The sequence below is a fragment of the Manacus vitellinus genome, unplaced genomic scaffold (genome assembly GCF_001715985.3).
Source record: "Manacus vitellinus isolate BGI_N305 unplaced genomic scaffold, ASM171598v3 scaffold_10_pilon, whole genome shotgun sequence".
NCBI classification, from domain to species: Eukaryota; Metazoa; Chordata; class Aves; order Passeriformes; family Pipridae; genus Manacus; species Manacus vitellinus.
The window spans coordinates 16,460,960-16,484,526 of NW_021938838.1; the positions used below are offsets into that span (position 1 = coordinate 16,460,960).

General features: G+C 50.5%; 1 protein-coding gene across 1 annotated transcript in view; it reads right to left on the minus strand.

The window, feature by feature from the left end:
• The window catches only part of LOC103766317 (hydrocephalus-inducing protein homolog), a 50,481-nt gene extending 29,869 nt beyond the window's left edge, over positions 1-20,612 (minus strand). The window contains exons 1-17 of the mRNA XM_029965563.1: positions 20,524-20,612; positions 19,293-19,458; positions 18,161-18,260; positions 16,114-16,232; positions 15,407-15,630; positions 14,155-14,222; positions 12,029-12,270; positions 11,111-11,211; positions 9,721-9,856; positions 9,056-9,220; positions 5,968-6,200; positions 5,006-5,255; positions 4,278-4,421; positions 2,666-2,809; positions 1,850-2,163; positions 729-1,194; positions 147-245 (exon numbers count right to left, since the gene is read on the minus strand). Of these exons, the coding sequence (XP_029821423.1) occupies positions 147-245; positions 729-1,194; positions 1,850-2,163; positions 2,666-2,809; positions 4,278-4,421; positions 5,006-5,255; positions 5,968-6,200; positions 9,056-9,220; positions 9,721-9,856; positions 11,111-11,211; positions 12,029-12,270; positions 14,155-14,222; positions 15,407-15,630; positions 16,114-16,232; positions 18,161-18,260; positions 19,293-19,458; positions 20,524-20,612 (3,060 nt within the window). The remainder of the gene's footprint in view (positions 1-146; positions 246-728; positions 1,195-1,849; positions 2,164-2,665; positions 2,810-4,277; positions 4,422-5,005; positions 5,256-5,967; positions 6,201-9,055; positions 9,221-9,720; positions 9,857-11,110; positions 11,212-12,028; positions 12,271-14,154; positions 14,223-15,406; positions 15,631-16,113; positions 16,233-18,160; positions 18,261-19,292; positions 19,459-20,523) is intronic.
• Positions 20,613-23,567: the final 2,955 nt, after the last annotated feature.

The window sequence follows — 23,567 nt, forward strand, 5'->3', positions numbered from 1 at the left end:
CCTGAAAAATATCCTGTTGAGCACCTGATGAGGTACCAGGGGAGCAATGCCCTCCATGGGTGCTGCACAGGAAGTTCTGTAGCTCTGGGGGCAACAGACCTGCTTGCCACGCTGAAAACGTGCAAGTGAGAGAGATTCCCACTCACCTCCTCTGCTCTGAAGCCAGGGGGCTTTGCCTCTTCTGACTTCACAGACTCCTCCGTCTCTGCTGAGCTCTGAGGCCCTGCAGCAGTGGATGGTGGCACCTGGAAGACAAGGCACTTTCCATTCCAGGACACCTTGCCAAGTCTCACTCTATAAAAGCCAGCTCTGGGGCTGTCACTGCAATGCTGGCACTTGGGTGAAGGCAGAGACCTGAAAGCAGGTGGTCTAGCTGGGTTGGGAAGGGCATACATGGAGATCAGGATCTGACACGGCTTGCTACAGGAGGGAAACTGGAAACCTTCTCATCATGATGCAGAAAAGCCTCATTTTACATTGTAAGGAAAATAAGCCAAAAAAATCCCAAACTCAGCATAGGTCTGTAGGATCTGAGTGGGCTTCTCCAAGGAAAAGTATCCTATTTCTCCCTCCCCAGACGCCCCATGTCCAGCCACTGGCCCTGCTGCCCAGCCCACTCTCAGGGCACAGAACAGCAGGGCAGCAAAAGGGGAGGTCGGCACGAGCACGGCTTTTTGGTGGCAAGCTGGGAGAGGCAACACAAGTGGCAGGTGCACAAGAAAACCCACCTTTGCTTCCGGGGAGTCTTCTGAATGCAATGATTTTTGGCAAGAGTCCTGCTTTGTTTCCAGGGACTTCTCTGATGATGACTGTTCAGGAGAAATGTCCTCTGTTTCCAGGGAGTCCTCTGAATCTGATGACTCTTCAGAAGAATCATCTTCTGTTTCCACGCAGTTCTCTGAATCTGATGACTGTAGTGAAGAATCTTGCTCTGTTTCCAGGGAGTCCTCCCAATCTGATGACTCTTCAGAAGAATCTTGCACGCAGTTCTTTGATGTCTGTTGGGAACAACGCTGTTCTGTTTCCTGGCAGTGTGCTGACTGTTGGGAAGAGTCCTGCGCTGCTTCCGGGGCTTTGGCTGGCTTCTGCACACTTCCAGGTCTGAAGTATCTCCTTAAATAACGCCCACACTCAACACAGCCGAACCTGGCCATTTGTGGTTGGGGTTTCAATGTAGGCGGGGAAGGTATGAACCTGGAAAATAACATAACTATGATCACAGACCTGCAGTGGGAGGGAGGGACACCTGCACGAGCAATTCCTCGTCAGGATGCAGCCCCTGGGTGGGTGCAGGTGCAGTGAGCTCAGAAAGGGGGTGTCTCAGAAAAGGAGAAGGAAGGGGAAGGTAACAAGATGTTCAGCATCAGCTCAGGTGCTAACTAGCTCTTTCTGTGGTGTGAATTGGGACTTTCTGGGCATCTTCCAGCACTTCCAGGCCAAGGCTGGGCATGCAGAGAAGGTGGCAAGGAGCAGAGAGCAGTTTCTCTGCTTGCAGAGAGGACCCATCCTATAGCAGAGGGGCCAAAGGGCTGTGAAAGTACCTCCACCAGCACTGTGGAGCTGGGACTAGGAGCCCTTCACCAAGGTGGTCACTGCCTCAGGCCACAGAAGTCTGAGAAAGCAGATTTCCCCACCAGCTTTCCTTCCTAGAGGAAACCAGTAGGGGGGCTACAGCAGCACCAAACTCGTGGAAAACACTTATTCCCTGAGCATCCAGCCTGACCACAGCTGTTATGGTCGGTGTTATTTCCACAAGGGAAAGTCAAAAGGAAAACAGCTTTGGTCTTTGCAAAGTACAAACAGGACATCTGGAAAAAGAGCTTCCAGGAGAGGGCAAAGGTGCACATACCCTGTTGGGTACTTCTTGCTGTCCACCTGGAATGACCAGTGGTAGTGGGCAGGAATTGGGCTGCAGTTGGTCATCTCCAGGTAACGCACTTGCTCTGTGCCACTCACGATGCAACCAAAGTCCAGTGCTTTGGTCGGGATACAGAGATTTGGGAAGTAGACCTCTCCCTGAACGGTGATCTCTTCCTCATAAGGATGTTCCACAAGCCGGATCTTCATAGTCTTCTTTGCTGCCCAGCTGATCGGATCCTTTTCATAAGCTGGGTTAAAGCTGATGTAGAGATGAAGTTCCTGACCTGCCTCCATCTTCACAGGCTGCAAGGAGACAAGGAGTGTCAGTCACCCACACGATGAAGTCCCAAGGTCTGACAGCACGAAACCGTAAACACTCAAAGTGTGACCCCAGCATGGCCTTCCCAGTCCACCCTTCAGTTCTTTACAAGGGGGGGTCTGACTGCAAGCACCACACTCCAGTGGGGGATTCTCAGGCTCCTGTTTCTGTGCTCAGCAGCAATACAAGAGGATGGCTGCTGGAGAGCTGGGATGCTCTCCAGGAGACACCTCTGCTGCATGGCTTGCCCACACCTGGCTGCCTGCTCCCTTCTCCTTGTATCTTAGAGCCAGGAGGGATCTTTCCAATTCAGATGGAAATGATTTGCTTCCTTCAGCAGCTCTGCTGACTCAGTTCACAGTTCAGGCCAGTCCACTGCTGACTCTACGGAATAAACTTCTTGACTCGAGGACCTCCCAACAGAAGGGCACCACCACAGCCCTCCCTCTTCAAAGCCCACTGGCAGGAGAGTCCTTGTCTGCTCACCTGGGCCCCTGCAGGGAGGGGCTGCTGGTTTGCATCACAGATTAGGAATGGCTGCTCCAAGTCCATCAAAAGGTGGAATGGTAGGCAGCAGGTGTTTTTTAAAGACAGAGGCTTGTACTGAAGAGTCAGGACGTCATCAGGGTACTACAGAAACAGGAGACAAGGAAAAACAACCTCAAGGAGCCACAGATCTCCTTCCCCTTCCAATGCATTTCACATTTTTCAACCTCAGAAGTGCATACATCTCTATTTACTCTTTTTATTTGTTTCTAAACCTTCCAGGACATTTTTCTCTAGAGCTGATTCTTTTCATGTTTGGAAACCACAGCTTCCCCTGGGAGACAAGGAAACGCTCCCATGTACAGAGGAGGGAATAGGGCCCTGAGAGGAGGCAGCTGCTTGAACAAAATCAAAGGCAGAAAATGACCCCAGAAAGTTTGTCTCCAGTTTTGTCTCCTCTCTTGGGCACAACAGCACAAGATGATCTTCCTTCATGTATAGTCATTTCTCACAGCCTTATGGGCTCCAGCAGCCTCCTAGAAGCAGTGATGCCAGTCAGAAGAGAAAAGCAAGCAGGATTTGGCCCATGGTGGAGATCCTGCAGCAGCCCAAGGTCAACTTTGAACATTCCATGAACATGTGGCCAGCCAGAAACCTCAACAGTCCCTCTGCAATGTGTCCTGCTGCCTCTGCTACAGGCACATGGTATCTATAACCTCAAAGCTATAATCAGCCTAAGCTCCTTCTTCTTGCCTGTGCATTGTGGTGGGCTTCTTGCATGGTGCAGAGAAACCAGAGAGAGTTTGGGAAACTAGTTCTGGATATATTGATATCAAACAGCTGCAGTGCCAGAGTATTCCATAAATCAGTGTGGCATCAAGCAGAGCACAGGCAGGCATCGGGGAGAGCTGAAAAGCTTCTCATTACATCTGAACTGCCTGTTCCCAGGATTTAGTGCTTCTATGGAAGCCTGGGAACCTGAGGAGAGACCCAAAACCACAGAAACTAAATAATGCAACATCTTTTCCAGACCCCTTGTGGGAATGATGATGCAGAAGTTGGGATCCAGAGACTAAAGGGCACCTGCTTTGCCTTGGTGTCATCATCACTGCAGCTGCAGGACATGTGTGGGTCCTTTGAAGCAGACGAGGCTTGGGGAAATGCACAGAGCTATACCATATAGCTATACCATAGAGCATCCATACCAGCAGCAGAGAAAGCAAAGACACACAGGAGATGACAAGTTTTTCCTCATCAGCCTGAGGAATTGACAGAAATCTCTGGTTTTCCCAGCTTCCCTACAGCACTGGTGTTCAGACATCACCATGCGTTGGAGGATCCTCAAAAACCTCCCTTGACAGTGAGCACAGAAAGGGGCATTTCTCTCCAGGTGGCCACGGTCCAGGTGGCCATGGTCCCCCTCAGCAGCGCAGCTGGAGCCGCAATTCTGCTTTGAGGAAGTTAAAAACCAGTCTCATCTCTAAAAACATCCTCACTTACTTTGCAAAGTGCCTCAGGAAGGGTAAAGAGGGGTGTTAACACAAGCACCCCCCCCACGAGCTCTCTCACTGAGCCATGCTGTTAAATGCCAGGATGCAATCCAGAGACTTACCTTCTCCACATGGAAAGTGATTGCTCTGGATGATATTTGCATAGAGGGAGAAATGAACTTGCAGGTGACCTTTGTCTTGATTATCTCTTTTTTTGTTATCTCTGGCTTCACGATTGCCTCACACACAAGTTTCTCCTCCACGTCCTGTATGCAAGAGTCACTTGTCACCAGTGCTGCTGGCAGGGTGTCCAGCAAACACCCTGCATTGGCTCCTCACCCACCACGGGCCACAAAGTTACAGACACTGCCCCCTTTTCTTCCTGTACTGCAGCCTATTTCTTCTGTGCTCCAATGGCCATAACACTGCACCCCAATAGCCACAAAAGGCACTCGTGAGACACTCCCTCCCTTCACAGGGCTTCTCCTTTATTCTCTGCTTACCCCAGAGAAACCACTTGGCACTTGTTTAATTTACTTTCTGCTCGGGCTCCTACTTTTAAGTGTAACCTATTTTCTCTGCCCTTCCTTTGTGCCTCAGCAGGTGACACTGGTAACCTGTTTGCCCCGAAGGAGCAATACTTCCTTCAGCCCGTATTTTGGGATCAGCACTGGGGTTTGGTAGCTATGGAATCACAAAAAAGCCTTAGCAACTGATGGTGGCCAGCAAGGAAAGCCACTGGTGCTGCCATGGAAACCTGTAGCCTTAAACACTGTCTTGAAGGCCCTTGCTCATTTTCCCAGGCAAACGTCAAGGGGCTCCAGGAGAAACCCCTTGGCAGGGACCTCACCTGGACAATGCTGGAGAAGCCTTCCACCACCAGCTCCATAGTCTCGCCTGGCTGCAGATCCATATTCCGTGGCCGCAGCTTAAATACAGGAGTGGTGGGACTCTGGGAAGCATTTTTGCCCTTGGTGACACTGAGGGCAGGGAGAGGATGACGCTGTCGAAAGGTGCTGAAACCTTCTGTGCCCCAGAACAGCCGCTGGAACTGACGCCCCTTGTTTGTAACTTTGAACCGCAAAATGCAGGGAAGGAGGCTGGAGGAGAAGCAGAGATGGAAAAGGTCATGGGAGCTGCTATTTCCCTGCAGTCAAGTGCTCTTAGTGAGCAATCTGAGGTGTTAATAGCTTGGAGACCATCCTCATTTCCCGCTCTTAATGTGGACCAGAGATAATGTTTGGTGCCCTTCTGATGTCGTTATTGCAAAGAGGAATAGGTTTATACTGGTGATGTAGTATTTCCACATCTTCCCTCACCACAAGGGACTTCCTTCATCACCATGGGCTTTTTCCCTCACCATCCTGGGCTTCCCTTAATGGATCCAGACTGAAACCATCACTTTGAGAACACTTCATCACCGAGAAGGCCACAAGAAGAGGATCAATGGGATGCCATTGGAATCCAAGGAGCAGTGATATTTTCTCTACTTAATTTGTCTCTTTGTCATTCTTTCTCTCCCCCTTTCTCTCTTTTTCCAATTTCTTTCTATCTCTCTCTACCTCACATTTACTGTTAAATAAAAATCCATACTACTGACTTTGGCAAATGGTCTCCTTTGCCCCTTAATTTGGGCAGAGGCGTCTCTCTAATAATTTAAGGAACCTGAGCATAACAACATGTTTCTAAAGGAATCTCTGGCTTCAGGGAAACAGAGCCAGGAACACTGAACAAGATTTAGCCTGAAAGTCTACAGCATAACTGCTCCTTGCTGAGCCAAGAGGAGAGGCAGGAGTTAAAGAGATCTCTTACTTGAACTGGGGTTCCAAATTCAGCTTCGGCGCAAACGGTTTGTCAATGGTAATTGTGGTGCCGATGCCCACAGCCTGGATGGGGATGACACTGGTAAGGCTGTTCTCAATGAACAGCTTCATACTGCCTTCAAATCTCCCAGTGTCATCCAGGTTTGCTGTGACAACAACAGGAACCTCAGCCTTGGCAGGGACCACTCCTTCCCTGGGTTCAATACTCAAGCATCTGTCACCCTGTAAGACAAGGCAAACATGCATTTAGGGTGGAAACCATGGACCCTGGTGACTTGTGGGGTGTGAGAAAGGGAATGACTACAGAGAGGAGGATAAAAATCATAAAGGCTTCGTTTCCCTAAATCTAAGCTACTGTGTCTGGACAAGAGCAGAGCTTATACAACCTGTATTTTACTCTCCTTGAACCCATTTTAACAGACTTTTAAGTTTTGCCCAACCCAAGGGATGCTCCTCCTCAGGAGAAGGTTATTCCCTCTCCAGTCTTTTCTTGGAGTGTGTGCCAAGGGAAGCTACTTTCTCTCTCCTGGCTTGCCCACGACAGAGCTGGGTTTTCACAAAGGCTCAAGGATGCAGAAAGCCATAACTGCTCAAATCCCACCACAGCAGCCACACAGCTGGAGGATACTGCTGAGAGCCTGAAGACTAACTGCAAAACTGCTTGAGCAAAAGCCCAGCACGAAAGTCCTCGCCCCTGAAGGACCAAAGCTCTGGCTTCCCACTGAGCATCAGCTGCCAAGAGGTGCCCCAGAGCCCTCTGCTTTGGAAAAGTCAGCTCTAAATGGTTATAGCAGGGCAGGAAAACAGTAAGGAGAAAGAAGACTGCCCTGTGGGCATGGCCCAGCCTTCCCAAGCACTCTGGTCCTCTGCTTCCTCATGGACTTCCCTCTATGGATGGGGTAAGAAAGCTGCAAGCTGCCCTGGGCAGGGAGGGAGGGCCTTCCACTGGGACAGCTGTACAGACACAGCTCGGCAGGTCCCGACCAAGTATGAGCGTGCAAAAACTATCATTTCCACGCCAGCACCACCCATCCGAGGTGGCTTGCTCTCTCTGCAGGGGTGGAGAGCAGAACTTCATTGTGGAGTTGGAGAAAGCTGCCCCCGAAATCCCTCACTTGGAGGTTACATTTCCTCCTCAGACACCTAGGAAAGCAGCAAGTGGAAAACTCGCTCTCCTCCTCCTTGGTCAAGGAGGCAGAGCCCGGACTCTCCCCCACTGCCTGATGCTTTATCCACAGACACAACCACACCCACCGTGTCGGGACTGGCTTCAACCAGCTCCAGCCCACTCAGCATGGTGGAGAACAAACCCCTCCTCCCAAGCCTGTTTTCCAAGCCCCTCACAGCCCCCCCTGCAGCGGGGAGCACATCCCAGCCAGCCCAGCCCTGCTGGCTGCACCAACTCTGCTGCACCAGCTCAGCTGCCCTGCCAGGGGAGCAGCCCCAGCTCCTTCTGTCCTGTGCAGCCTCCACGAATTAAATAGCCTTTCTCTGCAGCTGCTCTCCAGATACTCTGGAATGCTGCAGAGGCCACAGGCTCCAGGGGTGCACAACCCCCGCAGGTGGATTTGTGTGCAACAGCCCGGCTACTCTGACCCCCAGGAGGGGGAAACTCCTCTCCCCACCCGGAGCTTGAGGACAGACCTCACACCCTGGTCTCTACCATTAACAGCACTTTGGCACAAAGCAAATGTAGATGGTATGAGGAAACCACGGGGAAATCCTCGGCCTTTCAGGAGCAGAGGGCCACAGGCTCCTCTTCATCTCAGAGCTCCAAAAATGTGCCTTGCACCTTCCACAAAATAAAGGGAGAACTTCTAACCACAATGCAGACTCACTTCTGCTCCTACAACTCTGCAAACTATTTCACTGAAAGCTGTCCCAGCTAAAACCACCTGCAGAGCCAGGCTCCTCTTGCCTCAGATGGAATCTCTTGCCTCCTCTCTGCCACAGAGCGACAGAGAAACCTTACATATGAAATCCAAGTCCTGGGCTGCTGCTGACCAGGGAGTTTCACTGGAAAACAGCCCCACAGACACTTACAATCTCTACTCTGAAGGCTGCGGGGATGAGATCCTGATTGCACAGCTGTAGAGTTTGGGAAGTGTCCTTTATCACTTGGATCTTGCCGAAGTTTATCTTATTCACACTTGCGTAGACAAGCGGTATCTTTCCAGTGCACATTAAACTCATTTGCTGTTCCAGGGAGCAGGTAAGAGAGATTTAAAAAAAAACAAACACAACAGGGAAAGTTAAGAAAGCTTAAACAGCTCAATCGCACTCAAGTCATTTCTCTAGGGACAGATATGACACTCCAGCTAAAATGCTGGCCTTTTAGGCAAAAATTTGACATATTTCCCTCCAACTTAAAAAAAAGATTAAAGTCTGGGAAACTTTCAAACTGTAAACTGTTGGCCCAAAGGTAAAAGCTTTGCAAGAAATCTGTAGTTAAAAACAGTCTGACAGTTAAACAACTGGTTATTCTGGTGGGGAGAAACCCTGCTCTTTAAGGGGAGCAACCTGATAGTTACGAGCAAGTGTTTTGTTAAAAGTCAGGCTCCCCTGCACAGCCTGCACTGCCCGGCCTTCCTGCTGACTGGTTTATGTGCACAACGGCAATGGCCCGGCTTGAGATGTTTGGTGCCATCCAGGGGATTTGGCATCATCATCATTTCCATTTGCTTGAATATAAGTTTAATTCCCTGCAACCACTTTTCAAACATCAGCCTTCCTTTCTGACACAGAAAGCTGAAGGTTCCCAGAAACCCTCCTTTTGTGTTCAGAGAGATGACATTTTAAAAGAGATGTTTCCACAGTTACCAGCATTTTAAATGGAAGATTAATTAAATAAAATGATCTTCAATTTCAGCTTAGATGAACTATATGCTGAGATCACTCCCTAGGAGGACTCCACTCTTCCTCTTTTCCAGCATAAACTGCTTCTGCCACCAATGCTGTCTCTCCTTGTCCACACTAGCCATATACAAGTCCCAGCTTTCCCTGGAAGAATCCCTCTACACTTCACCCCCCCTCCCAGGATGAGCTGCACAAAGGCACACGTCTCCCCTCGCACTCACCAGTGGGGATCTCTCCTTCCCGAACACGGCGATGTCCACCGGGATGGAATGAGCACCCACCGCCTGGACTTCAGCTGTAATTGGGATCTCCAGCACGTCGTGACCTTGGATAATCCCACATGGTTTGGGGCTGGAGTACCACAGAGCAGCGGCCTCTTGGTTTCTCTAGAGGGACAGAATCAAGTGCAACTTCAGAGGGACCTTTGAGGAAACTTTAAACTCCTTAACGTCTACCACAATGGCAACTCCCACATGTTTTTTAAAAATCCCCAGGAAAAAGCTGAAAGGCACAAAAAAAGATGCAAGAATTGTTGGGGCTTAGCATCCTCAGAGGGTCCCAACAGCTGCTGCATCCACAGACACCCACTCCTGTGCTGGCAGCCTCCTTGCAGCAGCTTTTCACAACCTTCTAAGATCTCTCACAAGAAAATATCCCAAACACTAGAATATAAACTGCTTCCTGAAGAGGTTAAAATGCTTCCTGAAGTTAATATTCAGGTAGGTTCCAATTTAACTGCTTCCTAAAGTTTACATTCAGGTAGAATCCTATTCTCAGCTCACCTTTAAGTCTGAACAGAAGCCAGCAAGGTCTTATCCAAACCCCATTTGTCCCTAATAAACCCCTCAGTAGTATTTGAGGGGAGGAGGTAGATGAGATGCCAAACCTGAGGGAGAATTCTGTAGCATCCTGGAAGGGGGCTTGGGTTCACAAGGGTCAGCATCTTCTGGCAAGGGACCTTTGCAGAGCACGGTCCACAGTCGAGGGTGGAGGTGAGCAAACACAGCTCAGGAACGACACATCTGGGCAAAGAGATGACCCCGAGGGAATGAGAGATACTGAGAGAATGGAGAGCATTTATCCCACAGAGCATGGAATGGAGCATAAGACATTTGTCACTGTCCAACAGACATTTAATACCCCTACAGAGATAAATCATCTTTCATGTCTTTCTACTCAAACACGTCTTGTCAAGGAGGGGCAAACCCTGAGACTCAGCTCTGCAGAGGCTGCCAAGTGCCCAGGCAGAGCACGGGCCTTGTCCCACAGCTGCCTCAGCCCCTCCTTTGCCCAAGGAGGCTTGCAAGGACTCCCTCAACAAGCCCAGTGAGCTGGGGGGAGCCTTCCCATTGAGGGTCAATGCTCACCAAGGCTCAAGAACACAAGACTCCAGTGTCTAAGGAAAAACAACTCCCTTCTCTCCCAGGGTGCTGTTGCCCTGCCAGAAAACTCAGCCGTTTGCCCAGCGTTGAGGGCATGAGCCACCACCTGCCCTAGGGAGTGGGTGATCATCCTCCCAGTTCCTACAGCTCCCTTGCTGCTGCACCCCAGGTCTGTCCCCGTTGGCACTTGCTTTACAAAACTGCAGCCCAGGCACTGACTGGACGGCTCTGCCTGGGAGAGGGAACGGCACCAGGGAACTGCATCCCTCTTGTCATTCAACTGACACCCAGGGCAGCACCACAGGAGGGAATTTGGCTGCAGCGACAGCAACACCTGTGTTAAGTCTGAGAACGTTAATGCTCAAAAGAGCCAGAGGGAAGCAGGGAAACCTGAGCCCACCTGCCACATCCAGGACTACTTTCCCCTCGTAAGATCTTGCCTTTTTTGCCCTCCCCACTCCTGCCATGAGCCCCTTTCCCATTGCCACGTGCCCTCGTTAACTGAACCAGACCCCAGCTCTCAGCAGGCTGCTCACTGTGTCCCAAACCAATGCTGCAGTGTGGTTGGAACCCAGCACAAGCCCACCTCTTGCAGGAAGAAGGACAGGAGGACCTGGGGAATTTTTACACCTCAAGCAGCAAAAGCCAGGCCAATAAATAATGTCATTCCTGTTCCCCATAGAAAAAGGCCCAGAGCCATGTCTGGCTGTGAGCAGGGGTGCTTCTCACCACGGGCTGCTTTCCAAGCACTGCTGTTCTCCTACCTAGCTGGGTAGAACCAGCTTATTAAGCAAGCCTTCTCCTGGAGCTGCAGCCAGCAAACCCCGAGCAAGGCACTGTGCTGGTGGCGGGTGCATGGGGAAGGACAAGCAGCTGCAAGGAAAGCACTGGTACCTGGCTTTGAGGCGTAGAGCCAACACCTCCTTGCCAAAACCATCCACATCCACCACCATATCACAGTCATATTGTCCCACGTCGTTGGAACACAGCGTGACCTGGTGGAAGAGAAGAGCAGTAAATACTTCCCTTCTCCCAGAAGCTCATTACCCATGTGTGGTCTCCTCCAGTTCCTGTTTTACAGTAAGGAAAGGGAGGATTTTGCCTTAATTCTTCTGCTGGCCCATGCGTAGAGCACAAGTCTCTGGGAGTAACACAAGCCTTGTTAATTTGTTAAACACACCTTGCAGCTGTCAGGGCATAGGTGGCTAAATTAAAGCATTATTCATAATCACGTATAATGAGACTAAGCTCTACTCACCACTGTCTTCAAATTAGGGGCCCATTTTTCATTTGACTACAATAACATAAATGCAAAGGAAATGTGTTGACTTGGACAGAATGAGTTCAGCTTTTCAGCAGGAAGCTGAGAGCAAAGTGTGCTCCTGCAGATGCTGGGCAGTTCATGGCTGCCAAGTTTTTTCTTTCCTCACTGGGGATCCCTGCAGTGACCACAACTCATTCTGCTCCCCGGGAGAGGAGAAACGAGACCAGGAAGAAAAGCAAACTACTTTATACAGTGGCATCTCTCTAACAGCCACCTTCTGTCCTCATCCTTCCTCTGCCTGTTCTCAGTCAAAGCAGTCACGCTCAAAAACAACACACGAATGGCTTCTGTTGACCATGTGATCTCAGCTTATGATTTTGGAGACTAAATGGTGCTCCTTCAGGAACATTCCAAGTAACCCAGCTCCCACACCACCGCAGATCCCTCCCTTGCACACACTGACAACCGGCAGCACTAAAGCCCTCCCACACCCCAGTGAGGTTTCAGCCCCACCTACTGACCCACGTGTGGCCAGACTCCTCCCATACCCTGATCTCCTGGAATCCGTGGGCAGGGATAGTCCCTGTGCTGGGTGTTATAGTGAATTCCATTGGCTTCTCCTGACATGGAGCCAGTGTGCCTTTTTCCCAGTAGGGGTGAGTGTTGTATTTCACTTGGTCAAAGCTGGTAAGGCTGGGCTGTCCCTGGCCGTCCTCAGGAACGCGAAGATGGAAAGTGATGGGCACCACAGAGGTGTTGATCAGGTGGCACGACAAGGTCTGAGGAAAGCCTAGGAAATGACACAAATGGCTGAGTAGGCACCAAGCATCTCGTGATTTCTGGTGTGAATATCCTGCTAGGATGAAACTGCGCTTGGAGTTCAGCTCTTTGTTATCTGAAGGACAGCTCACTGAGCAGCTCAGCGAGCAATGAATCGTAACTTGGACACTGGTCTCAGGTTGCTGCCTTGGAAATGCCCACTCTTAGCCCTGCTGAACACCACAAGTTTCTCCCTCTGTAACTGCCCCAAACCAGCACCATCAATTATTTCTGCACACTGATGAGTGTGCATCCAGATCGACCATTTACCCTGAAAACTCAATCCATAAAATTCCCTGTTAACGCTGCCAACACTCCCACCATTTTCAAGATATAAAAGCACTGAGTTGTCATTGGGGAGAAGCTACAGCAAAAGAAAGGGAGGATGGAACATGATGCAAAGCACCCCAATGCAGTTTCTTTAGGCAGGATCCTTAAGGTATCTCCTGGCTTGGGGCAACCACGTACAACTCACAGCCCACTTCACTAGAGGCAAACCTGAGGCTTGCTCTGAGATCAGTGATTAGAAACCATGTCTCGTCTTATCCGACAAATGGGGACATCACAGCCACACTGCACACTGGCTGTGATTGCTGCCCACAAGAGCTGACACCACCTTAGCTCTGAGACTTGCTTTCCGTAATGGAAAGCTGGGATACAGCCACGCCTGGTGGGGATGTCCTGCAGAGCCAGGACACCAGCCCACAGCCTGCTCTGCAGTGGACATGTGGCTTGGCTGGCCAGCTCTGTGGGGAGGAGACATCTCCCAGGGCCTGCTTACCAAGCGTCATTTGAACCCAGATGGGGAGGAAAACCAGCTGCAGGCACAGCAGGGAGCTTCTCCGTGCCCATCAACAGTGACACTGCCCAGCTCCAGCAGTGACTCCAGCAGGGAGGCAGGAGGGGCACAAAAAGGACAAACACAGGTGTCCCAGTCCGGAATGAGACCAAGGTCACCAGATGCAGACAACAGCCAGCAGCATAGTTAAAAGAAGCAAAGATACAACAGCTGCCTTCAGCTGAGGAGGTCTTAGGAATGAAATCAGAGTAAACAGGATGAATCTCCTCTAACAGAACAATATTTGTGCCTGCTGCCTTTCGTGTTGTTTCATTTATTCAAAAGGAAACTAAGAAGGGGCTCAGCAGTGATGGAGTGGAGGAAGCAGCTCAGGAAAGGTAATGAGTTTTTTCTTAAAAAGTCCATGAACTGCATGAAAACACAGAGGCATCCTGGGTGCAGAATGATAACAGCCCTTCAGCCAATCCATGACTGATTTCACATTTAAACTGTAGATCATCTCAGTACAAAGCCTTTTGTGAGCCTGGGATGGAGAACTAGAACCAGCATTTCAATGGCAATGCTCTGGATGTTCAGCCAAAAGCTCTGTCAGCAGAGCTGTGGGCTTCTCCTGGGGAAGAAGAAGAAGCCCACAGCTCCGAGGACACAGGTGCCTGAGGCAGAGCTATTGCTGGGGCATCTGACCTGCTCAGGGATAATGAGGTGCCCTCACATCACTAATTAACATCCCACACTAAAGGTACATGGCTTAAGCTCCCTTCTCCTGCAGTCCCATCCCCTGGGCCCTCCTGGGACGAGGACTTTTACGGTCATTCTGCTGGCAAGGACTGGGAGATTGGAGCAGAAGAGACTACGAGGGACACCAGAAAATACTGACTTTCTGTTCCTTTGGTCCTTTTGGAGCTCATGATGGTGAAATGCCATCAGCAGCCCTGGAGTTAACACCCTGCAGGCTGCCATGGAAGAGCACGAGTGACAGATGCTCTTCTGTTCAAGTGCTCCGTTTTGGCAAGGCACAGATCCCCCCTGCTGTGTCCAAGCCCAGGGAACACTCACCAAAGGACACGTCATTGAAGTCAAGGCCATTTGTGCTGAAGTGCAGGCTCAGTCCGGTGACGTGACCCCTGCGAGGACGAGGACAGAGGAGGCAATGGCTTGGTTAAAGGGAACTGCAAAGCCTTTGGCCGTCCTTCCAGCTCAGGTGGGTCAAAGCTGGTGTCAGAGCCCCGTGGGTGTCGAACCAGCCCCGCACCCTGTGCTCAGCACAGCGTCTGTGGGCACAGGAGGCAGCCAACAGCTGCTGATGGGGCTCAGGGCACCACGGCAGGCAGGGCATGCCCCCGAGGTGCTGCTGGCCCCATGGAGGACCCTGTACACACACCCAGAGATGGCTCTGTGCCCTTGCCTTAGGAGAAAGACCGACTCACTACTTTTCTCTTGCAAAGTAATAACCTTTTTGTTATGTTTTATCCATTTCCCTGATGTTATTAGTAGAATGGACTGCAGATTCCTTTTGTTTCTTTACTACCTTGATTCAGTGCCTCCCAACAGTGGCCCAGACACAGCCACCTCCAAAGCTCCAGAGCTCCCAGCATCAGCTTTCCTGCCTCCACCACATTACCCCACCAGCCCGTGGTTCAGACTAGCTGGGACAAGCCCTCGTGCTGCTGTGGTGCTGAGGAGAGAGCTTTGCCTCTCCTGTCATCACCCCTTTTCCCCATTGCTGGGCGAGGATTATCTTTTGCAATGGCACCAGCCCATGGGAGGATGCCCAAGTCCTTGTGACAGTCCCTGCTGCTGCAGAGCTCCCCATCTCCCACCCCAGTCCCTTCCTGCTGTGGAAAGGAGGTCCCAGAGCACTCCCTGCACAGGACTCAGGAACACATCCCTGTGCACGGGCACGAGGGATGATGTGAGGCTGCTGCTGCCCCTTTGGCACGGATCATTAACAGAGGATTTTAGAACCACTTCTTCTGGCTGCAGAGTCACCCAGGCTGGCCCATCTCCAAAGCCCTGGGTGTTCATAGGGGACATCCCAGACCAGCAACTGCCCAGAGCTGATGCCTTCCCACTGCCTGGCACGGCCAAAACGGAAGGAAGACCCTGCAGGAAGGAGTCCCTCCAGCTCCTGGGTACCTGCACTGGGCAGAAGGCACCCCCACACTAAGGGGATGCCAACATCAGAGCCAAGACTAAGACCTCAAGCAACACCTTTTTTCTCTGCTCCACCACCAAATGAGGCAGGTGGGAGATGATTACTCAGAGACAGCTACAGATGTGCCCACCAAGCTCCCAGAGCCTTCCTCACCTGACAATCAAGGTCACAGGTTTAGGGCATTCAGCCACATTGAACTGGAACTCTTCCTCGAACTCCCCCAGGGTGCTGGAACTGAAGAAGATCTGGATGGGCAGGATCCCATTGCGTGGAATGATGCCCTGCCGGGGCTGAAAGGTGAAGCAGGAGCCGTGGACTGTGGTTGGAGGGATGAGCCGGAAGGGAGCATTGATAGCTCCCGTGTTAACCAGGATTGCCTGCAGCAGCAAGAAAGCAAAATGGAAATACATGAGCAACCTTCCTTTCTTACAGAAGGCTGAGTTGCTTTCTAATAAATTATTAACCCCTGGAAAGGCAGAAGATGCTCTGTGCTGCTACGTGGCAGAAGCCAAAACAGTACAACAGGTGCCTTGAGTCTGAGGCTGGAACAGAAGCCTCTGAACACTTCAGCTTTTTGACCCAGTGTTGCTTTCATGTGTTGAGGGGTTGTTTTGCAGAAAGCATCCCAGCTGATCTCCAAGGGAGGTTGCCAAAAAGCAGGAACTGGGGTTTCGTGAACAACAGACAACACCTTTCAGATCCTGGAAAAGGACCCAGATTCTGTGAAATTCCCCAGATTTGACTAGGATGTCAAATATTCCCTGCTCACAACTGCCCAACTTGCCAGAAATTCCACAAGTCCACCAGGCTCCCCTCTGCCCCAGGAGCCATCAGGATCTACCCCAGCCCCTGCTGCTCACCTCATAGCTGTAGGCTTCTCCAACCAAAACTTTCCCCATGTCCAGTTCCGGAAACTTGAAACGGAGGCAGGGCCCAAGGCCTTCCCCTGTGAGGCACAGGGGCAGCCTGCTCTCACGGCCTGGGGAGAGATTTCCATTTCAGTAGAGTAATTCTTACTCTCTTATTCTGCTTTTTCCAGGCTGCCTCAATGCTAGTCCCTGACTCCGAGATGGGTGAGACCAGCTCCTGATGCTCCGGGGGAAGAGATGGACCCTTCTCTTCCCTCAGGTGATATGCCTTGGGGCTGGCTTCCAATTTCTAACCCACCCCTTGGGCTTGTTTCCCATTTAGCCACCAGTTTGCACCCTGAAAAAGCAATGCTGAGTTTAAAACATGATTTCCGTAGTGATAGGACAAGGAGTAATGGGGACAAATTGAAAGAGGGGAAATTTAGGTTAGATATACAAAAGAAATTCTTCCCTGTGGGGGTGGTGAGACCCTGGCACAGGTTGCCCAGGGAAGTTGTGGCAGTGTTCAAGGCCAGGCTGGACGGGGCTTGGAGCAACCTGGGCTAGTGGAAGCTGTCTCTGCCCATGGCAGGGGGGTTTGGGACTAGATGATCTTTAAGGGCCATTCCAACCCCTTATCATTCTATGATTCTGATTTCCTTCCCACGCACTTGGAGGAGCTTTGAAATCCATTCAGTGAAGGGACAAAGCTCGCAAAGAGTTGGGCATTGCTGCCTGGCTTCTAACTAAATTGGGGGGCAGTGGCCCTACAGCACAGGACTTTGTTGCCAAAGTCTTCAGCTTCTGCTGCTTTCTGACACTCAGCATCTTGTTCACAGAATGTCCCCGTGTTTGGTGACTGGCTTGGAACATGATTCTCATCTGACCATGTCAACAAACAGAGATGCACAGTTTCACACGATGCAGGACATCACAAGGAATGCCTTGGGAGCAACTTTTTAAATCCCTGCTTTCCTTCCACAGCTCTAACAATGGCAGTTGGTGGGCAGGAAGAGAGTTTGTTAGCATGAGCCCTGAGTAGTTACTGTAGATGGCATTTGTTGAGTTATCCCTGCACAATTACTGTCTAAATAAAAAGCTTCCTGACACTTGTATCCATCAGCTTGGAGCAGGAAGGAAGGCAACAGAGTAGCTGGGTTAGGGATTGCAGTGCCCTCCAGAACGGGAGCCTGGCTGCTGGAGGACCATGGGCCTCCCACCTCTTTCTCCTAGATGGGCAAACCCAGAGTATTCCCTGGATGGAAACCTGACAGCCATCTCCCACTTAAGGTGAAAAACACTAAGCAGCACCATGCAGAGACAGAGAGGAAGGACAGGGGAACCTGAACCACACTGTGCTCTGTGAGTGTTCCCTGCCCTGTGTGGGCACAGCAAAGCCACCACCTCTGTGAGGGGGTGACTTGGGGTGGGGGAGCAATGATAACTGCTCCCAGAAAAGGACTTGACAGCACTCCTGGAAGCTGAGCACAGCAAGCCCAGTGGCCACCACCTGGACACACCTCAGCCTGAGAGCCAGAAGGTGACAATTCCCACGCAGGGAGAGAAGTAGGTGCTGGCTAGGGGTGGTCCTTCTGCAGACAGCCTGGGCTCAGCAGGGCTCAGCCACCTCTGGTCTGCTGTTGTCTGGGCAGTGGGAGGTGATCCAGGCTCGGGGAGCACATTTCTACCTCAGCTCCTACTGCCTGATGATGGATCCATGTAATGAGGAGCCATCCTGGAGGTCAGTGCTCTAGAGGGGCTTAGTGCCCATTCCCTAAAGCTGTTCTGCTGTGTAGCTCTTTGGCCTTTGAGGAAATACTGGCAAACCCATGTCATGAAAGCTTAACCATGCACTGCTTGGATTGTTCTGGGATCAGTGTCCTGAGCCCTGGCCTTGCATGGGAAACCACCAGGAAGCCACAGGGACAGTGCACATGAGCCAGCACTGCCCTGCTGACCATGGACCCTTCCCAGCACTTCCATGGGAGCCCAGTGGGCTGGAAGAGTATTTGCACCTCCCCCTCACTGTGGGTGAGAGAAAGAGGAGAAGGAGCCATACCTGAGATGGAACAGTAGGCCACTTTTGTATAGACTTGGGCTTCTCGGGGTTTAAAGAACACCTTGATCTCAGCTGAAGAGTGTGGCCCAACCTCTCCCTCCTAAAACAGAAAGAAACAGCAAACGATTTACCTTCCAATATCACATTTCTTCTTTTCAACCTGTAAGCCTTTACTTAAGAGCAAGGAGTGAACAACAGAAAGAGCCTGAGGAAACACTCCAAAACCAGCTCAACACACCACAGGATGCTCTTAATGCTCAGCTGATCAGCTCCCACTCTACAATATTCCTACTGCTCTGACACAAGCTCTTGGTCACATTGTGCTGCTGTCAGCTACAGTGGTGTGAAACTGCTGTTGTGTTGACACTGGTGGCTCTTGGCCTTAGATGGGCTATAGGAGTAATCAAGAAGAGAACACGATCCCCTTCCTTGGAAAGAAAAAACTTAGTTCAACTTATTTTAAAAGAAAGCAGAGGCTGGGATTATTGTAGGGTTTACTCCAAGATGAGGAAGGATTTTGCACTGCGCAGACAGCGGGGATTCTTCATCTCACGCTGTGCCAATACTCATAATCAGGGCTCTGGTTGATGGAAGGACATGGAGGTCTGCTTGCATAAACAGAAAAAGATTTTCTGTCCCTGCGTGCAACAGAACTCAAAAAGTTCATTTCAAAGTCTTGTGTTCAGGCTCCCAGATGACACTGGAAGGGAGACTCAGACATGCTGTAAGTCCTGGTTCCAGGGAGGGATTGGCATTTCCATGACCTTGGGTTGAATTTGGCCTCCTTTTCGCTTCAGGTCAATCTGTGAACTGACAGTGCTCCAACACCCTCTGCTAAGCCCCACACATCACATGTAAGCTGTGCCCCTTCCTGCGATAACTGATCCCTCTGGACACTGCAAGGACACGCACCAAGCTCCCTTGACGTCGAGCCCTTGCAGCAGAGCTCAGCTTTAGGCAGGTTCCTGCTGCCTTCCAGGAGCCCACAGGGTAGCAATGCTTTTTGCAAGAAGCTCTCCAGCCTCACCAGGAACCTGATGTCTTCTCTCTGGGCACATCAAGCCAGCTGAGGTGGGGATCTGCCGAGTGAGCTCATTCAGGGAGGGGGAGGAGGTTCTCAGCTATCACTTACCAAGGGCTCAATGGTGAAAACATCGTCTGAGAACAGCATGGGGTCTGCTTCAATCTTTGCTGTTGCCTTCTCCAACTCGCGGTCATAAAGGTCCAGCTCCTCATAGCGCTTCTCTACGGAGAGCCTCGCTGTCTCCAGGGGCGGCCGAGGCAGATTGAGAGACAGCCTGCAGCCACAGGGAGAAACAAAGGCAGCAGGTCATTTAATAAGCCACTTATTTGCAGAGCTGAGTGTAAGTGCAGAAGCAGCAAAGCGCTCAGGGAGGAGCAGCAGCAGCTCCCCAGCAAGGGGCTGAGCCCAAGCCACGGGGCAGCGCATTTGGAAATGTTTCTCCATGGCTGACCTGCAGTGCTGGGCATGAGGAGGGCTCTCAGCCACTTAGATGGCAACCCTCTACTCAACCTCCATCAACAGACAGTGATTTCACCATGATGTGCCAGAAGGCCCTGATACTTTGCACCCCCACCTTCTACTGCCTTGTGTTATATAACAAGTGAATACCTGCCCAAGTGCAAGAAGCGGAGTCACAAATAGGACAATTGATTTAGGGGGCACTCGCCTTGGAGGACCCCCAGAGTGGACCCCTGACAACCACTGAACTAAGACCTGAGCATGTGGAATGGCAAAACTACTCCCACTCTCGCCTCTCATGCTAATGAGGGACTGTATAGAAGTAACTCACATAAATGGCCAGGAGACAGAGGAGCTAACTAAAAAAATAAACCTTTATTCTAATAAAAGGGAGAGTTCACTCAACAAACCTCAGCGAGGTCTCTCAACTCAGTGGAGGCTGCAGCTTCTTTTATCCCCTTTGCCTGGAGCACAGGTCCCTCCCCGTTTCTCCATTGGCTGGGATACTCTGGAGTTACAGGCTTCCCAGCAGGCCTACTGTGTGTCCCCCATTATGTGCTGATTAGGTGGCTCTGGAGGTCACTGACATTGTTCAAGGTGAGGCCACAGCACTTCAAAAGGGAGGACAGGGCCACATGATCCTCCCATGCTGCTGGTTGGTCCCCCTGTCTCTGAGCAAACTGCACCTCTCCCGAACTGACAACTGAACAACCAGCAACTTTGTTGGCTCTTTACTGCGAGCTGTGACTGCCCTGCAAACTTTGCAGGAACACCTGCTTGTTCCGAATACCCTAAAGCACTCAAGAGCACAAGCAGCCCCTGAGCCCATATGTTAGTTTTACCCTTGGGCAGTGCATGTCACCGCATCTTTCAGACCAACCTGATCTTCTGTGGATGCTCCTCTGCCTCAGTAGAAAAAGCCTTCCACTGGAACCGGGCTGTGATGTTAGTTCTGTTGTGGATGACCATGGTTTTTTGGCTTGACAGTGTGAGATAAGTCTTGTCAAATTCCAAAGAGTACTTCTCCAGCCCGACGTTGAAGTCCTTAGCTTTTCCAAGAAGCCTGATGTAGGTATCTTCATCTGGAACAAAGCAAAGAGGAGTCTGTGCTCAGCTCACTCGCTGATGGAATTAATTACAAGGACCAGAGCAAACCACAGGTGAATCTCATCCCTGTTTGAGGGCATCCACTTTATCAACCCCCTAAACACTAACTAGTTTTCACTTTTCTTTGTGGTAAAGTTGGGATGGGGCAGTGCTGCTGGAGGGGGAATTCAGGTGGCTGGGACAGTGGGGAGTTGGTAGAGGACTGTGGTGGGGGTGCAGGAGGGAGAACACCATGCTGATACCAGGGTCCCCCCAGGGATGGACCAGCACACAGCCACACACCACATCCAGAACAGGGACAGACTCAGCCTTGGCCCCTTCTTTGCTCACTTCTGAGCACTGAAACACACGGAGGCTTGAAATGAACAGTTCTACAAGTAGTTTGCAGAGCAAGTCTAACGTTATTCTGCTTAGAAAGGGTTCTGCTGTTTTGAAGGATGCAGGGTGAGTGCACCGTGCAGTGCCCAGCACTCACCAACTATGTTGTAGTGCACTGCCAGGGATGTGGAATGATGCCCAATCTCCTTTGGGTGATATTCCACTGTCACTTGCATGGCTTCACCAATGTCGAGGATTCCCGTGGCTGGACTGACAGTGAAAGGGCTGCAAGACCGAGAGAGAGATCAGGACTCCTGGGGGAGGTTTGGGGATATTTGCAGTCTAGTTCACTTCAGCTGACTTGTGCAAGCAAGGAGCAAAGCAACCACAGTCAGCAGAAGACAGACAGAACACACAGCATCAGAAACAGCTACTGACTCTCTTCTGAGGAGATGCAGCCCGCAGAAAATCCTGTTGGATAAAATGAACTCATCTCCCCCATACTCTGCATGGAGGCTCAAGGGTCTGACTGCCAACAATCCCATCAGAGAGTGGTTTGGGAAGAGCACAGAGAGGGTTTAGAGCTATTTGCATACACAGCTTGACACTGACTGCCTCAGAAATTTCTCTTTTTCAATCCCCTGTTCAAGAAATGCAAACGGCAGGGCACTACCTGTCCTGTGAGATTACAGCCTAGGAATCAACAGGGAGAATAAAGTCTTCCTTGAAGACCAGAGAATAATGAGTTTAATTTGCAGTGTGGTTGTGTGGGGTTGTTTTTCCCCTTGTAAACATCCTGGTTTAGCCCAAGAAAGGGCACGTTTTATCAGCATTTCAGTGAAAGCTGCTCGAAGAAAAGGAGCAATGAAAACTGAATGAGTGCAACTGCAAATTGGAGCAATACAGTGACATGGAAACAATACCCAAAAGGAGGGTCCCGTTTACAGCTTGAAGGATTCAATCCCAGCTAAATGAAGTGCCATTAAGAGCAGCACAGCAAGGGAGCTGAACAGGAGGTTTCTGTGTATTCAGCAGCCATGCAGTCTGGGATTCTGGAGTGTCATCAGCCTGGTAACTCTTTGCTTGGCCCACCAGAGAAACAAGGGTAATAATTAGGCAAATGTGGGTGCAGTTTGGATTTAACAGGAGCAATTTGGCTTTGTCACCAGGTAAACAGCTCTTGCCTGACAGACACAAAAATCAGTGCTTTAATGCTTCGGGATAGCTCAGGTGAAAGGTGCTTCTGCCCAGTGGCTGCTGGGCTTTGTGCTCTTTGTACAGCCCCACTGAGAAAAAAAAATTAGTGCTTTGCTGATGGTTAATTTGTCACCTTAAAAACATTTCCTGGGGACTCTGATGATTATTAGAGAATGCAACACAAAAAAAATAAATAAGAAGAACAACTGGAGCCGTGTGCAAGCTGAACTTTGTTCCTCTCAGTGGTGACAGCTGATGGAATTGCTGCTCTTTCTGCTCCTTAAGGAGCTATTGCTGCAATTAGGGGCCTGACCCGGGCCCATTACCACCAGTGAGAACATCACTACTGGCTAATGGAGAAGCCTTGGGCCAGCAATGTTTTTGTGCTGGGCCTGAGACTTTGGAGAGAGAGGAAGAAAGACAAGGTCCCACCAGCCCCAGAGCTGGATTACTCTCTGTGCTCCTGCATCTGCCCCGATGGGGGTGCCAGGACTGCTGCAGGGCTCTGCTGGGGCTCAGGGGTTCATTGCCTGGCCTGGGAAAGGCATGGAATTTTTTTCCTGTTCTTTTGCCAGAAATTTTTCCAGAACAGAGAAGCTACTACTTAAGGGAAATCCCTGGCAACTCTTCAGCACTACCTTCCCTCCCGTTCCCTTCTTACTCCTGCCCCATGTCCATATACTCCTGCCCTCAGATGGCTGGATGGGGAATGAGACTCCTGGTGCTGACTTCAGGGGATGCCTGAGAAAGAAGGTGTTTTCCTATTTTCAAATTCTCAGAAGAGGATCCAGCCAAGTTCAGGACTAAGAACTCAAGTGCAAATCAGTCCCTGCATCTCCGACATTTTCACATATTCCCCAAATTGCTCCTGTTTCTTATACACCTGTGCATATGCCTATGGGCAGATGGTAGATCAACAGGTATGAGAGGACCTTGAAGAAAGTTCCCAAGGAAGAATGAATGACAGTTTGACAAAAATTTAACCAAGAACAAAATAAATTGAAAAAAAAAGCAGAAACACGGGAACTTCAGAGTATTTTAAAAGAAATCTGAATGAAAGGTGGGGGACACTTAATTAGAATAAAATGCTTCTATTCAAATATTAAATGATCTGCTTGAAAATTTATACTGGCTTTCAAAGGTTCTTCATGAAACAGGAGAGATGACTGATGCCCTCAGCTGACAAGGGAAATCAGATTGGCTTTGACTAACAGGAATGGCACAGGCTGTTCACAACACAGCTCACGTTGGGCATCTGATGAGGGGCCCCCTGATGTGCCACATGCTGGAGGCCTCCTGGAG